The sequence below is a fragment of the Stegostoma tigrinum genome, chromosome 21 (genome assembly GCF_030684315.1).
Source record: "Stegostoma tigrinum isolate sSteTig4 chromosome 21, sSteTig4.hap1, whole genome shotgun sequence".
Taxonomy (NCBI): domain Eukaryota; kingdom Metazoa; phylum Chordata; class Chondrichthyes; order Orectolobiformes; family Stegostomatidae; genus Stegostoma; species Stegostoma tigrinum.
In genome coordinates this window covers 37,013,949-37,028,510 of record NC_081374.1, presented here as the reverse complement: position 1 = coordinate 37,028,510, position 14,562 = coordinate 37,013,949, and the positions used below count along the sequence as shown (strand labels likewise).

General features: G+C 41.1%; 1 protein-coding gene across 2 annotated transcripts in view; it reads left to right on the top strand.

Moving 5' to 3' along the window:
- def6a (DEF6 guanine nucleotide exchange factor a) overlaps window positions 1–14,562 on the top strand; it is a 140,204-nt gene that overhangs the window by 48,501 nt on the left and 77,141 nt on the right. For both annotated transcript variants that reach the window (XM_059653450.1, XM_048553530.1), the window contains exons 2-3: window positions 1,137–1,277; window positions 14,121–14,306. In XM_059653450.1, the coding sequence (XP_059509433.1) occupies window positions 1,245–1,277; window positions 14,121–14,306 (219 nt within the window). In that variant the 5' untranslated portion in view covers window positions 1,137–1,244. The remainder of the gene's footprint in view (window positions 1–1,136; window positions 1,278–14,120; window positions 14,307–14,562) is intronic.

Below are 14,562 nucleotides of genomic sequence, written 5' to 3'. Positions count from 1 at the left end.
TTTTTCTTATTGTTTAATTATTTAATTGGGTCATTTGTTGGTGGGTATTTCAAAATAATATAAAAAAATCGTGTTCTTCCCTATGTGCATGTAGTCTTACGGACAACGACAGGATCTAAAAGGGAAAGCTAGAAGCTGGTGTTTTGTGCTAAACAATCGATTTATTATAAACCACCTGGAAACCTCTGTTAGTTTTTGCTGCCCAGTTGAACATATCCATATCAGTTTGTTAAATATAGCGTCATGACAGTCTATGGTGCTTTAAAGAAGGAAGTCTGCTGTCCTTATCTTGTCTGGCCTGCATGTGGCCCTAGACCCAGAACAGTGTAAATGACTCTTATCTGCCCTCTGGGCGGTTAGGGCTGGGCAATAAACACTGGCCTGGCCAGTGACATCCGTCTCCTATGAGCAAATGTAAAATCGCTCCTCAGCATTAAGCCTTTAAAATTTTTACACCCTAACGTAACATCAATATTCCAGCTTTGTGACCTTTCACCTGACCTGAAACGTTAACCTTCACAGATGCTCTCTGATCCAGTGAGCATTTCCAGAATTTTGCTTGCATTTCAGGGAAACTCATCTTTTCCTTTAAAGAAGTTTGGGAGAAGATTTGACAGAATTGCTCAAAACCATGAGGCATCTAGACAGAATAGATAGAGAGAAGTCGTTCCCATGAATGGAATGAGTAAGAACCAGAGAGGACAAGTTAAAAGTGGTTTGTAAAAGAACTGACAGCAGCATCAGGAAAAATATTTTTAAGCAGCAAATGCTTAGAATCTGACATGCACTGCTAGAGGGTGCAACGCAAGCAGATTCACTGATGGATTGTAAAAAGGGATTAAAGAAATTACTCATGGTAAAGAGAACCTCAACTGAAATAGTACAAATTTTAAAGGACCTGTTTGATACCCTGCTCATCACTGCATAAGCTGTTTCTAGTTTAACAATTTGGTACAATTAGAATGGGTAATGGAAGAGAATTACATATTGCTTGTTTATAATCGTGTAAAGAAGCACTTCGCAGTTTTCTGTCAAGCAGCGCTTTTGAGGAAATGAATGCAGAACTTGAGACTAATTGACTGGCAGCTTGAAACTCTCAAAAGAAGTGAGTAACCTTATTTGTTCCTGTTCTCTAGGTCTTGTCGCATAATCTTTGTACAGTGTTGCACATTCCACATGACCCCGTGGCACTTGAAGAGCATTTCAGAGATGATGATGATGGGCCTGTCTCCAGCCAGGGTTATATGCCATATCTCAATAAATACATCCTAGATAAGGTAATTTCTTTGTCAACATACGTACCTTATTCTCACTGTTTAGAACTATGATTTCTGGATTGTTTAATTCCCCAGTCCCAGGAGGGTAGGAAACTAAATGTGAACAGAGTGTCACTCTGCTAACAATCAAACAGGAGGCTTGAGTCCATTTAACAGCATGACTTTGTAAGACTTGCACGCTCACCGTTTTGAGCATTCTGGATGTAATGACAATTCCCATGTTTCTAATAAATGCTACATGTGCTATTAATTTAAATGTTTAAACTGTCTCCATTTAATTGTGGGCTCTTCGGATTTCCAGTGTCAATATTATGTTTTTTCTGTTGCATTTAGTTTTATACAGCTGTGTCTCAGCTAAAATGCTTGGGAAATTATAATTTTAAGATATTCTGTTTGATATGAATCTGAGGAGCATTAGAAGAGTGTTTAGCAAGGTCAGCTTTTTGAGTTCTGATGCGCTTCCTGAACAATATGTTTAAAATGCAAGCTGACTTGACTTAAGATTTTCTTGACTGAACATGTTGAACTGTAACAAGTGCCCACTAGCATCCAGTTTTAAATTGAATTCTCTGTTAACTCTGAATCTGCCTTGTCACTTTTCTGTCACGTGTATAGATTTCTCCTATGAGATGGTCAATATGATAAGCTGGGCTCTAAAGTGCACCTAAAGTGAGAGGCTTGGATTTTCCTTGAATGGAGTTAATTGTACAGAAATATTTAAATTGGACTTTGAGTGTACAGACCAAAAACAGGCTATATCAATATTCACGCTCTTCCCCTTGTTCTTCACCTAAGCCCAGCAACATAACTTAAAACATTCCTTCTCCCCATGTGCTTATCTAGGATCATCTTCAATGCAACCTTGAGATGAAATCCTATTTTCACACTGAGTACAATCTTCCATTGTATTGTGTGGCACTGCCATAATGCTAAATAACTTTTGATTCAAAACAACTATCAGGCTCAAAATTCGGGATCCATAAGGGACTGTGGACCATTTGCAGCAGGAGATTGTACGTAGCTATAATTTATAACTCCGCTGCATATCCCTCAATCTACCATTACCAGAGGACCACCTTGGTTCAATGAGGAGTATGAGACCATGAGGACCAGGCAGTTCTAAAACTGAGCTGCCAGTGTGGTAAAGCCATAACACAGGAGTATTTCCTGGTTTGGTCAAGAATCTGCAGTTCCATCTCACCTGGTCATTAACTTGTGGTGGACAGTTAAACAATTCATATGATGGAAATGCTCCTTGAACATGCCTATCCTCGATGATGCTCAGTGCATGAGTGCAAAGGACAAGCTGAAGTGTTTGCAACTCCCTTCGGCCAATCCACCTCTCCATTCTCCTAAGAACCAACTATGAAAGCCTCCGGTCTTCAGCAACTGAGTTCATTCCACATGGTATCAAGGCATGACTCAATGCATTTGGATACAGCAAAGGCTCTGGGCCCCTGACTGAGTTCCCTGCATTTTCTTTTACAGTGTGGCACTAATTTGTTTAAATTGAAGGGTGGCTTGTAACATTATTTCTGTGACAGCGTAAAAACATGGTAACTTACAGGAGTTAGTTTTATAGGATCCACATGGGAACACTCAGGTCACTGTGCGACAGGCAACTAAGAGGGAATGTTACCTCCAACACAGTCCCAGCTGTAGTGCTGAAAACGTTAGTTCCAGAGCTGGTCGTGCATCAAAACAAACCGTAGGAACATGGCAGATCGGGGCAGGAGTTGGCTGTTCAACTCCGTTCAAAATGCTCATGGCTGATCATCGAGCTCAGTACCCTAATGTGACCCTCTCCCACTTCCTGTGGAACCAAATTCCACAGGTTCACACTGTGGGTGAAGGAATTTCCCCTAATCTCAGTCCTAAAAGGTTTACCCCAAATCCTTAAACTATGATCCTGGTCTGGACTACTTCACCATTGGGAACATCCTTCCTGCATCTAACCTGTCTAATGCTGTTGGAATTCTACAGGTTTCTATCAGATCCTGTAGCATTCTTCTAAACTCCAGTGAATATAATCCTAACTAACTTGACCTCTCCTCATAAATCAGTCCTGCGATCCCAGGAATCAATTTGGTAAACCACCACTGCTCTCCCTCTAGAGCAAGAACATCCTTCCTCCAATAACGAGACCAAAACTGCAGGGAATATTCCAGTGTGGCTTCAGTAAGGCTCCATATATTTGCAGTAAGGTATCCTTATTCCTGTTCCTGAATCCTTTCACTATGAAGGCCAGCATATAGTTTGCCTTGTTTATTGTCTTCTGCACCTTGTATACGAGGATACCCAGTTCGCATTGAACATTCCCCTCTCTCAATTTACAGTCATTCGAATTGTAATCCGCCTTCCTACTTCTGCTACCAAAGTGGCTAACCTCAGCTTTATCCACATTACACTGTAACTGCCAGGCATTTGCGCGCTCATTCAGCCTGTCCAAATCACACTGTAGCATTTTTATACAATCCCTACTGCGCGGAAATAGTCTATTTGGCTCAACAAGGTCGCACTGATCGTCCAAAGAGCATCCCACCCAGACCCATTCTCCTACCCTATCCCTATAACCCTATATTTCCCACAGCTACCGCGCCTAGCCTGCACATCCCTGAACACTCTGGGCAACTTAACATACCAATCTGCCTAGCCTGCACATCTTTGGACTGTGGGAGGAAACCGGAGGAAACACATGCAGACACAGTGCAAACTCCACACGGTCACCCCAGGGTGGGATCAAACCCAGGTTCCTGGCGCTGTGAAGCAACAGTGCTAACCACTGAACTGCTGCGTCACTCCTGCATCTCTGCATCCTCCTTACAGCTTGCCCTTCCTCCCAGCTTTGTGTCATCTGCAAATTTTAAAATATTATATTTAGTTCCCTCATCTAAATCATTGACACATTTTGTGAACAACTGGGGTCCCAGTACCAATCCCTGCATTACCTCATGAATCACTGCCTGCCATTTTGAAAAAGACCCATTTATTTCTACAGAGATAGTAGGAAGAAGGGTCTCAACCCGAAACGTCAGCTTTCCTGCTCCTCTGATGCTGCTTGGCCTGCTGTATTCATCCAGCTCCACACCTTGCTATCTCATTTATTTCTACTCTTTGTTTCCTGTCTGCTAACTAATTTTCTATTCAACTCAATGCACTAATCCCAATCCTATGTGTTTTAATTTTACGCATTAATGTCCTATGTGGGGCTTTTGTCAGAAGCCTTCTGAAAGTCCAAATAAGCCACATCTGCGGGCTCCCTCTGATCACCTGTCCAAGTGGAGTCCAATATTCAGTTTATCTAAACCTGGAAACAATGAACTGAAGCAGATTCTATATGTGGCAGAATCTGAGGCACCTGCGGAATCAGAAGTATCTTCTCAGTGCTCTAGAGTCTCTTTTTTGTCTCGGGGTGAAACATTGCAAGATCATGCTTTCGGTTCCCCTGCAATAGAACGTTGTCCCTGTAGAATTGTTCATAATGCAGATCATATGAAAACAGAATATTACTGCAAGGTCATTAAACCAAAAGAGACAAATTGAAACTATAAAGTAAATTTGAAGTTGATGTTGGGAAAACATTCCTCTAGTCAAATGTTGAGAGGTTTGCTTTGCTCCTGTTGGCTTTGCTCTTTAACAGCTATGCACAGTGTGACTTTTTTTTATCCTCCGTTTATTCGGCAAGAGTTTTGATTGGTTCACTATGGTTTATTTACAGCGGGCTTAGATGTAACATTAGGAGCCAATGAAAAATCTTTCTAAAATCTTTTTCAGAAACTGCTAATAATAAATGCCAGTCATAATCATAGGCTACAGTATGAAAGCAGGCCATTCAGTCCATCGAGCCCACACCAGCGCTCTGAACAGCATTGCACCCAGATATGCCCCATACCCTATCACCGTAACTCTGCATTTCCCGTGGCTAACGGACACATCCCTGGACACTATGGGCGTTTTAACGCGTTCTTAGACTGTGGGAGGTAACCCATGCAGACACGTGGATAAAGTGCAAACTCCATGTAAACGGTGGCTCGAGGCTGGAATCGACCCCATGTCTCTGGCGTTGGTGAGGCAGCAGGGCTAACCAGAGCCATCATGCCGCCCCTATTTCATAGAAAGTTGCACGTTTTATAATTCAAGTGAGCAGCCTCCGTTCGCTGAGGGTGATGATTAAGGTTTTTGACATTTGTTCCATCAGGCTTATTCCATTTGATATTACTAATATTATGAGAAAATGTTAACTGATTTAGTCCGGGAATTACGATGTAAGCAGTTCCTTTTCTCCTGGTAGAAACAATTAAGTTCAGACCATTAATTCATTTTGATCTCCCGTTCCTAATTTTTTGAGACGGCTCGTGTTTTGTGAATCTGTGATAGTCTGGCTATTGTGTTGTGTTGTTGAACAGAACAGGTCCTGACAGTTCCTGCTGGTGGAAGGAATGAAATGTTTGGTATGGCCCTCCCCTCCACCAGTCTTCCCAACGTAGGAGGCAGGAAAATTGGAGTGGCTCCGTTGGTTTTCCCTGCAGACCTCGCCCGAATTCGGTGTAACCAACACTTTTTTTAAAAAAAAATCGGGGATATTTAAATGTTACCCGCATTCAGTGTAGTTCAAATTTCTGTTCTGTGTTGTACTGGTTTACAGAGTGAATCAGATTGAGAGTTCTGTCAAAGGTTTAAACGGTATGCTCGATCATGTGGGCATAAGGGCACGAATAGTTACAACTGTTAAAATGGAATTTTAAAAACATTACTCAAGCTCTGCAAGCCCCTCCTTTTCCATAGTCCCTGACAATTATCCATCTTCCTCAGGTGCCTTTCCCATCTCCTCTCAGGGCCTCTCCAAGCTCATTTTATTTCCCTGATACCCACTTTTTGCTCCCTTGCTTTGCACCCACCAAGCTGCTGGCCGCACATGTTAACTGACGGTGTTAATGATTCCTTCTTTTCTTCTCCCCGCTACATTTAGTCATTATTACCCATCTCCTGACCCCACTAACCTTGCTGACCATCTCCAACTCCCCTTTCCTCTGACCAAGTTGTTTCTTTCCAAATCTATACCCATCTTTCCAGGCACTCCATGTTTGAGGCTTTCCAATCAGATTTCCACCACTACATCAGCAACAAAACATACATTTTCAGTGAGAAATGACATCTTGTACAACAGTGAGCAACTAAATGATTCCTCCTCACCCTTCTCGTTCTGTCTATAGCCTTTGACAGTGATTGACTTCTTTCTCCAGTCATCCAGCTGGATTGGACAGCTCTCACCTGGCTCCTTTCTTATCTATCAAGTTGTATCCAGCATACCACTTGTAATGACTTCTCTTCCTGCTCCTGCAGTATTACCTATGGTACTCTCAAGGCTCTATCATGGGAGCCTTCCTTTTTTAATCTGCATGTTGCCCCTTGGCTACGTAATCCAAAAGCACAGAATTAGTTCTCACCTCTTTGCTGATGACACCCAACTCTACACACTACCTCCTCCTCTTCACCCATCCACCAGTGCCAACTTTCTGGTTGTTTAATCCCAAATCAACAAGCAGAAATTTCCTGTGGTTAAATATTGCAAAAACAGAGCCCACTGGATATGAGCTCCGCTGCAAGCTCTGATCCCCAGCTACCGATGCTATCCTCAGGCTGGCAAATGTCAAAGTGTAGACCAGACCATTCATAACTATGGTGTCATATTTGACCACGAGATGTGTTTATATTCATGCCCTTGCAGAGACCAACTGATCTATCAATGCAGCGTTACCTGACCTGCTCTTGTCAAAGTTCATTTGCTACTGAAGCCCTCATTCTGCCTTTAGACTTGAGTATTCCAACACAGTCATTGCTACATTCTACCCTCCATAAACCTAACATCATCCACAAATCTGCTGCCCCGTCCTAACTCTCACCAAGCCCTGTTCACCTGTCATCCCTGTGCTCACTGAACTAAATTGGTCCCCGGTCATTCTCATCCTTCTTTAAAATCTCTTCCCTGTTCCTCTAGCCCCTTCCAGCTTCATTATCCTCTGAGAAAACTGTGCTCATCTAATTCTGGCTTGTTGAGCATTCCTCACTTTAATTGCTGCACCTTTAGTCAGAGTACCCTTAACCTCCAGAATAGCATCAATTCCCCCCCCTCTTCCTCTCTAACTTGATTTCCTCCTTGTAAGATCTTCCCTAAAACTTGCTGACTTGACCAATCTTTAGTCATCCAACCTAACATCTCCTTGTGACTCCAAGTCATAGTTTGGAAGGGCCATGGGAAATTTTATTCTGTTAACACCAGTGTATATGTTTGTTATTGCCATGCTTGTTCCGTCTCTAGCCTGTGAACGTTGCACACAATTTGCATTTAATTCTCTGTGTGGGATGACAGGGATCACTCAGTAGATGGCACCAAACTGATCCCAAAAGGCTGTACAGCTTCAGATTTCATTAGTGAGCAGCTCGGATTTAACCTATTTTCAATGCTATACTTCCTGTCTCTGATCAGGGACACTGCAGTTTTCCTCACTGTTTTGTGTATGTTTTAAACATCTTTTATACTCCATATCTTTGAAGGTTGGACTCTACAGGTAGACACACTGATGCTTTTCAGGCAGAATATCCATCAATACTGTCATGTTTTGTGGATTAATTCGCTTGCTCCCTTTGTGGGAAGTGTCAAGTTTACCTATTTTACAAACGCAAGTCAGTTTTCCTAGCTCGTTATGAGGTAGGCACTGATCTATCTGATGCTGTAATAATTGGATTGTTTGCTCCTATATTCCCATATCCTCTGTTGGCATGCAAATCTGTCATTTTCTTGCAATGTTTAAGATCTCCCTGGTAGTTGTTCTAGACATATCAACTTTGTTTGAGTCAATTTTGGCTGATTTCTTTTGTGTATGTAATTTGGTACTTGACTTCTTTCGATATCTTGTGGTATGATGAGGCTGAGGTTACGTTTGGTTGAGGAATAGGAGGCCATTTCATTGGGCCATATAATGCAACACAAGACCATTTGGCACATCATGCCTGTACTGACTCTGTAAAGAATTATCAAATTAGCCAACCTTTTCAGTTCCTTTCCTATAGTGGAACAAATAATTCCCTTTTATCTATATTCAGTTAGCCAATTCCTTTTTCAAAGATTATTTTGAACTTGCTTCTAACACACTTTCAGACAGTCTATTCCACATCATAACTTGCTGCGTAATTTTTTTCTCATTGTACCTTTTTGGTTCTTTTGTTAATTTTCTGAAATGCCTGTCCTCTGGGAACAGTTTCTCCTCATTTATGCGATAAAAGCCATTCATGATTTTGAGCATCACTATAAAGTGTTCACTTAACCTTCTCTACTCCAAGAGAACAACAATGGTGTCTCTGAATCAACTGAGTTTTTCATCCCTGGTACTCTTCTGGTAAATGTCTGCTCCCTACATGTGGCTATTTGACAGCATTTCGAAAATGTGGGGTCCAGAACTGAGAACATTTACTCTGGCCGGGACCTAGCCACTATTTTATATAAATTTAGCAGCACTTCCTTTATTTTTACACTCTATGCCTCTGTTTAAGAAGTCAGGGCTCCTTATGCTTTTTTTTAAACAGCCTCCTTAACATACCTTGCCATCTTCAAAGAATCTTGGACATACACCCTTGGGAGCCTCTGTTCCTGCATATCCTTTAAAACTGCATCGTTTAGTTTAAATTGCCTCCTGCTGAACAAATTAGTTCGTGTTTCCCAGCTATTCACCAATCTGTCCTTGTCCCTTAAAGTTTGTTACTATGCTTCTCACTATAGAACATAGAACATAGAACAGTACAGCACAGAACAGGCCCTTCAGCCCACAATGTTGTGCCGATCATTGATCCTCATGTATGCACCCTCAAATTTCTGTGACCATATGCATGTCCAGCAGTCTCTTAAATGACCCCAATGACCTTGCTTCCACAACTGCTGCTGGCAAGGCATTCCATGCTCTCACAACTCTCTGTGTAAAGAACCCACCTCTGACATCCCCTCTATACTTTCCTCCAACCAGCTTAAAACTATGACCCTTCGTGCTAGCCATTTCTGCCCTGGGAAATAGTCTCTGGCTATCAACTCTATCTATGCCTCTCAGCAATAAAATGACAAAACAGCAATATAATGACAAATGGGAGCTTCCACTTCCAGTGAAGTGTGGCCTATTACATTTCCAAATCTTGCTATTTGCAGACTTCGAGTGTGCTATCTGTTGCTGTAATTCTCTCTCTTCCGACCTTTTGGCAATTTTTGCAGCACTGCACCTTAAAATCCACTGGCTTCAATTTTGTTAAGTCTATTAAACATGACTCCATATCAAATGACTTTTAAAAACCTGTAACCACAGCATCTTATTTAACCTACTCCAATAGTTCATCAATTAAATTAGTCCAACATAATCGACCTTTAACCAATCATGACTGGCTTTTCCATATTTTTCCAAACACTAATGTATTTTGTGCCAAAAACTTCATTTGGATTTCATTTCTTCTTAAGTTCGTTCATACACAGGATGGGGATGTTGCTGGCTAAGCAGCATTTATTGCCCATCCCTGATTGCCCAGAGGGCAGTTAATAGGCAACAGCATTGCTGTTGTTCTAGAGTCACAAGTAGGCTCAGGTGAGGTGAGGATTGCAGTTTCCTTCTCTAAAAGATCTTAATGAACCCGATGGGTTTTTCTGACAAATGATAATGGATTCCTGGCCATTATTAGACTTTTAATTCCCTTTTTTTTAATGAATTCAAATTCCATCATCTGCCATGGTAGGATTTGAAGAACATTAGCTATTGCAAGTGAGGAGGATTATGGCTCGAGCTTCATCAAATTTTTGAGTTGCAATTGGCTGCGCAGGATTAACATTCTTTGTACGTTGTTGAATGAGCTTCATGTTTGTCTTATCGGACCATTCTTTGGGGAGAGATGGTTTCTTCAAAGATATTGGTGACATTTGTAAGAAATAAAATACAAGCCTTTTCTTTCATGCAACATTTAGATGAATGCCACCCTGTGATATTTAAGTGTAAATAGTACAGCTCAAGAAAGGGTCGAGATGGAGTTAAGTGTTAAAGTCTAAAAACTGCTGCCCAAGTTGCCAGTCTTATCTATTAGCTTAGTGAAAATGGCATCTTGCTATCTGCCTCATTTGTGAAGTTACTGTGTTTGGATTTCAAATATGAACAAAAAAATCCCAGAAATTTAGCATTGTTTAAAATTTTTTAAAATATCTTTTTAATATGTCAGTTGATGATTACTGCTAATCAACATTTCCCACTGCAGATTAACTGTTAAAAGTGTGAACCCTGTTTCGTTTAGGTGCTAATTTTTGCTGGAGACTTTAAAACTGTTCAATTTGTTTTTATTTAATTTGACTTTCCTGTCTGTTCTTTCCCTCTTTTTCATCCTCTTTGTCGTTCTTTTATTGTACTGAATTTGCCATTAATTCCAGCATTGTGATAAATGTCTCCTTCTCTTAATCCTCTAATTACTTCTGAATCTTTCAGTTGATCGGTTAAAGAGTTACACAGTTACTCGACCTGGTCCCTCCAGTCCTAGGTGCCTTGTATCTCTTCATTGCACTCATTGAATCAACTCTCACTTTGGGTAATAGCTGCACAATAAATTGTAGGGAGTTAAACAGGCAAAAGTAGATCCAACTCTCAGCAGACACCATTGGATCTCATGCTACTGCAAAATCAAAGCCAAAATGGAAGGGGCAAAGTTGTTGTGTACATGGGGTTTGGTACTGAAAGCGTCAATGCTGAGAAGTGCATTAAGTTCCACCCAGTAGGATGTTGTCATTGGAATTTGGGTGGGGAAAACAGCTCGAAATCTAGAAGGAGGATAGACCTGCCATCCTGGTCTCCTCAAAGACATTGTTACTGAGGCTATCAAACCAACATAACCAACAGTTTGGTCCAGTAATATAGGCTATGGAACACATCGCCTCCTAATTTGAATATAGCCATCGGTTCTCCAGCTGTTTTACTCCAGTTAAGAAAACGTTCATCATTTCCCAAACAGACCATGTATCATGTGAAATTCTGTTGAGTCAAGTAGATTTAGTCTGCACTGATTTGATCTGGCAAGATCCCAAGCTGGGTTAAGAGTTGATCTTTTTCTACATAAGCTTATTATAAGTAAGTCCTCTGTGGTTTGTTAGAGAGTCTGTGGTTGTGGAAATGCCTGTTCTTTCTAACTTGTGTATTCATTCAAAGCTGCATTTAGCAACTAGTGACTGCTGTGGAGAGAGAAAGAAGATTTGTGTTGACCGGAATATATGGTCCCTGCTGAATCTGTTTTTAAAAATGCATTCTCTTAACACGGCTCTTAACTGCTGTCTGAAAAGGTCGAGGAAGTCCTTCAATTCAAGAGCAATTATGGATGGGCAACAAAAGGCTGTCTGCATCACATGATGAAATAAACTTTAAAAACAAGCTCTGGAGCCCCCATGTTAGTGATGGACAGTTGCCAAAGCCCAACCTTTGATGCTTCTTAATATATCTTAACAAGTAAACCAGTCTCCCAAAATAACATTTGAAGTTTGGCTTTGGTTTCTCTACGTGAAGGTCAATATGTCTGCACTCCTGGAGTGTCAAAGAATGAATTGTCATCTCACACAAATGTACACAATTCCTAAGGGGGTAAACAGCCAAAATGCAGAGACAATGCTTCCCTTAGCTGTGGGGTCTAGAGCCAGAGATCACAGTTTCAAAATACAACGTTAGCCATTTAAGGCTGAGATGAGAAGGAGTGTCTTCACTCAGAGGGTGTTGAATCTTTGAAACTTTCTACTCGAGAGGGCTGTGAAAGCTCAGTCATTACTTAAGAGCAAGACAGAAAGTGATAGATTTGTAGTTGCTAATAATAGGAAGGGATATGGAGGTAGGTTGGGATTTTAAGAGTAAATTTGTAGCCCCCTATGCACTCGACTGCAAAGGAAAACCGAAAGTCGGGTAATCCAGCTCAACAGACTCCAGAGTTTAAATACCAGGCGGGAAAACACAACAGCGCTTCATCGGAGGCTGCTCTGATGATGTTACCCAGCAGGTAATGAAACGTCGCGGAAAAGCAACAAACCAGCTCGGTGAGCCAACCAACCACAAGATAGGATGGGAACAGGTCATGAAAGAACGTAATCAGCCGTAATGTGCCGAACGGCCTCCTTCCACGCTGTAGGGATTCTATGACAATCTACAATGGCGGAGCAGACTCATGGGATTGAGTCATCTACCCCTCCTCCCATGTTCACTCAGTCAATGTGCTGGTCCAGACAGGTTTAGACTCTACCTGTGAAGCAGGTTGGGAAGGCCCAAATTAGGGAATTCCTGTTCCGTTATGAATAGTGGATAATACTGAGGACTACAACTTGTGTTAAATAGCGCCTGAACTGAGTAAAACTGCTAAAGCCACTTTACAGGAGCATTTTTTTTTTGACATCAAGCCACATAGGGAGCTTTTAGTGAAGGCAGTCAAAACTTGGACAAGGAAGTAGGCTTGAAGAAGTATCTTAGAGGAGAAAAGAATGAAAATGCGGTGTAGGGAGGGAATTCCAGATCATTGGGTCTCAGGAACTGAAGGTGGTGCAAGGTGTGATGACCAAGAATCTGAGATCTGTAAGAAGTCAGGTCTGGAGTAGGTTATAAGGTTAGATGAACGAATCGAGATGGGGAGGAGAGGGAACGGAGGGATTTGGGAACAGGGGTAATTTAGAACTACTGTAAGTTAGTATGTATGGACATAATGGGTGAATGGGACTTTGTGCAAATTAGAATATGGGTATTTAAGTTTTAAATTACTTCAAATTTATGGAGAATGGAATTGCAACAGAGTCACCCAGGTCCAGATATGAGAGGGTCAGTCTTACAATGTTAAGAATGTGAAAAGAGTGGTCAGATGTCAATATTAAGATTAAACAGTACACCATGGTAGATGCTCAGGCTTTTAGAAGTAACTATAAAAACCTTTTCACAAATGAAATATGTAGAAATGGTCCATCAGAAATGTAAACAGAAGTTACTGGAGAAGCATAGCAGGCCTGGCAGCATCTGCGAAGAAAAATTGGAATTAATGTTTCAGACCCAAAATATTAACTCTGATTTTTCTTCACAGATGCTGCCAGACCTGCTGAGCTTTTCCAGCAACGTCTGTTTGTGTTCCTAATTTACAGTGTCCATAGTTATTTCGATTTCCATCAGAAATGCTTTCAGTCGGTACATTGTGGAACAATGCAGCTTGAAATGAGTCTGTAGAATGTTAATGAAAATTCAGTAACTTCAGTCATCATTTTTTTGCACTTAATGCTCTGATGTGTTATGTCAAACATGGAAGTACTTAGCTTGTTGAAATGGTAATTAAAATTCTAGAACAATAATCCCGAAAAAAAAAGTTTTGAGGGAATATTTTTTCCTGGTTTGGAGGTGGAGAAAAGGGTAAATAATTGAGTGAGTTGACTGTGGAGGGCCACGACTAGCTGAGGATCTCATTAGTCAGCTCCTAACAAGGAGATCGGAGCTCAATCTGCCAAGCTTCCTTGGTGCTGGGTGTGGTGGGTCAGCGAGCATTGCGCATGCTCACTCCTGTGTATGGTCTGCACATCAGAGAATTGTCTGTGTTACTGAATGTGCAAAACTTTCTAGTAACAGTATGTAATCTTATTCTGATGAATTTGTGGGAGGCCTAACCAAAGATTTAACAAAAAACAAGGTGAATTTTACTTTGCAGCTTATTGAAAAGGCAAAGGTCTTGATTTTTCTGTTGTCGTTATTATGTGACAGGAAGAATTGGCTCAAAATATGTGCCTAGTTATAATGACTCAAACAGAACACCAACTCTTTGTCATAGGTCGAGGAAGGTGCTTTCGTCAAAGAAACTTTTGATGAGCTCTGCTGGACTTTAACTGCAAAGAAGAACTACAAACACGATAAAAATGGAAACTGCATTATTTCTGAACATGATGCGTTCAGGTTATGGTGTCTCTTCAACTTTCTCTCAGAGGACAAATACCCACTAGTGATGGTTCCTGATGAGGTGAGAATTTTATCAATTGTTTATGATTGAACGGATTTCCAGCAAACTTTCTTGGATTGAATGAATGGATCAGGTATTGCCCTTTCTTTAATTTTGGATAAATGTTCTGTCTTTTGTCACTCACACATCATTGAGAGTGTAAATGGTAATTAGAGTTTGGAATACAGCCGGTCTGTGCTCAGCACTCACTCAGCCTGAATATTACTCCTTTCTGCACCATGGTGCTGGTTAGAATTTTTGTCTGATGGAGCTTGAC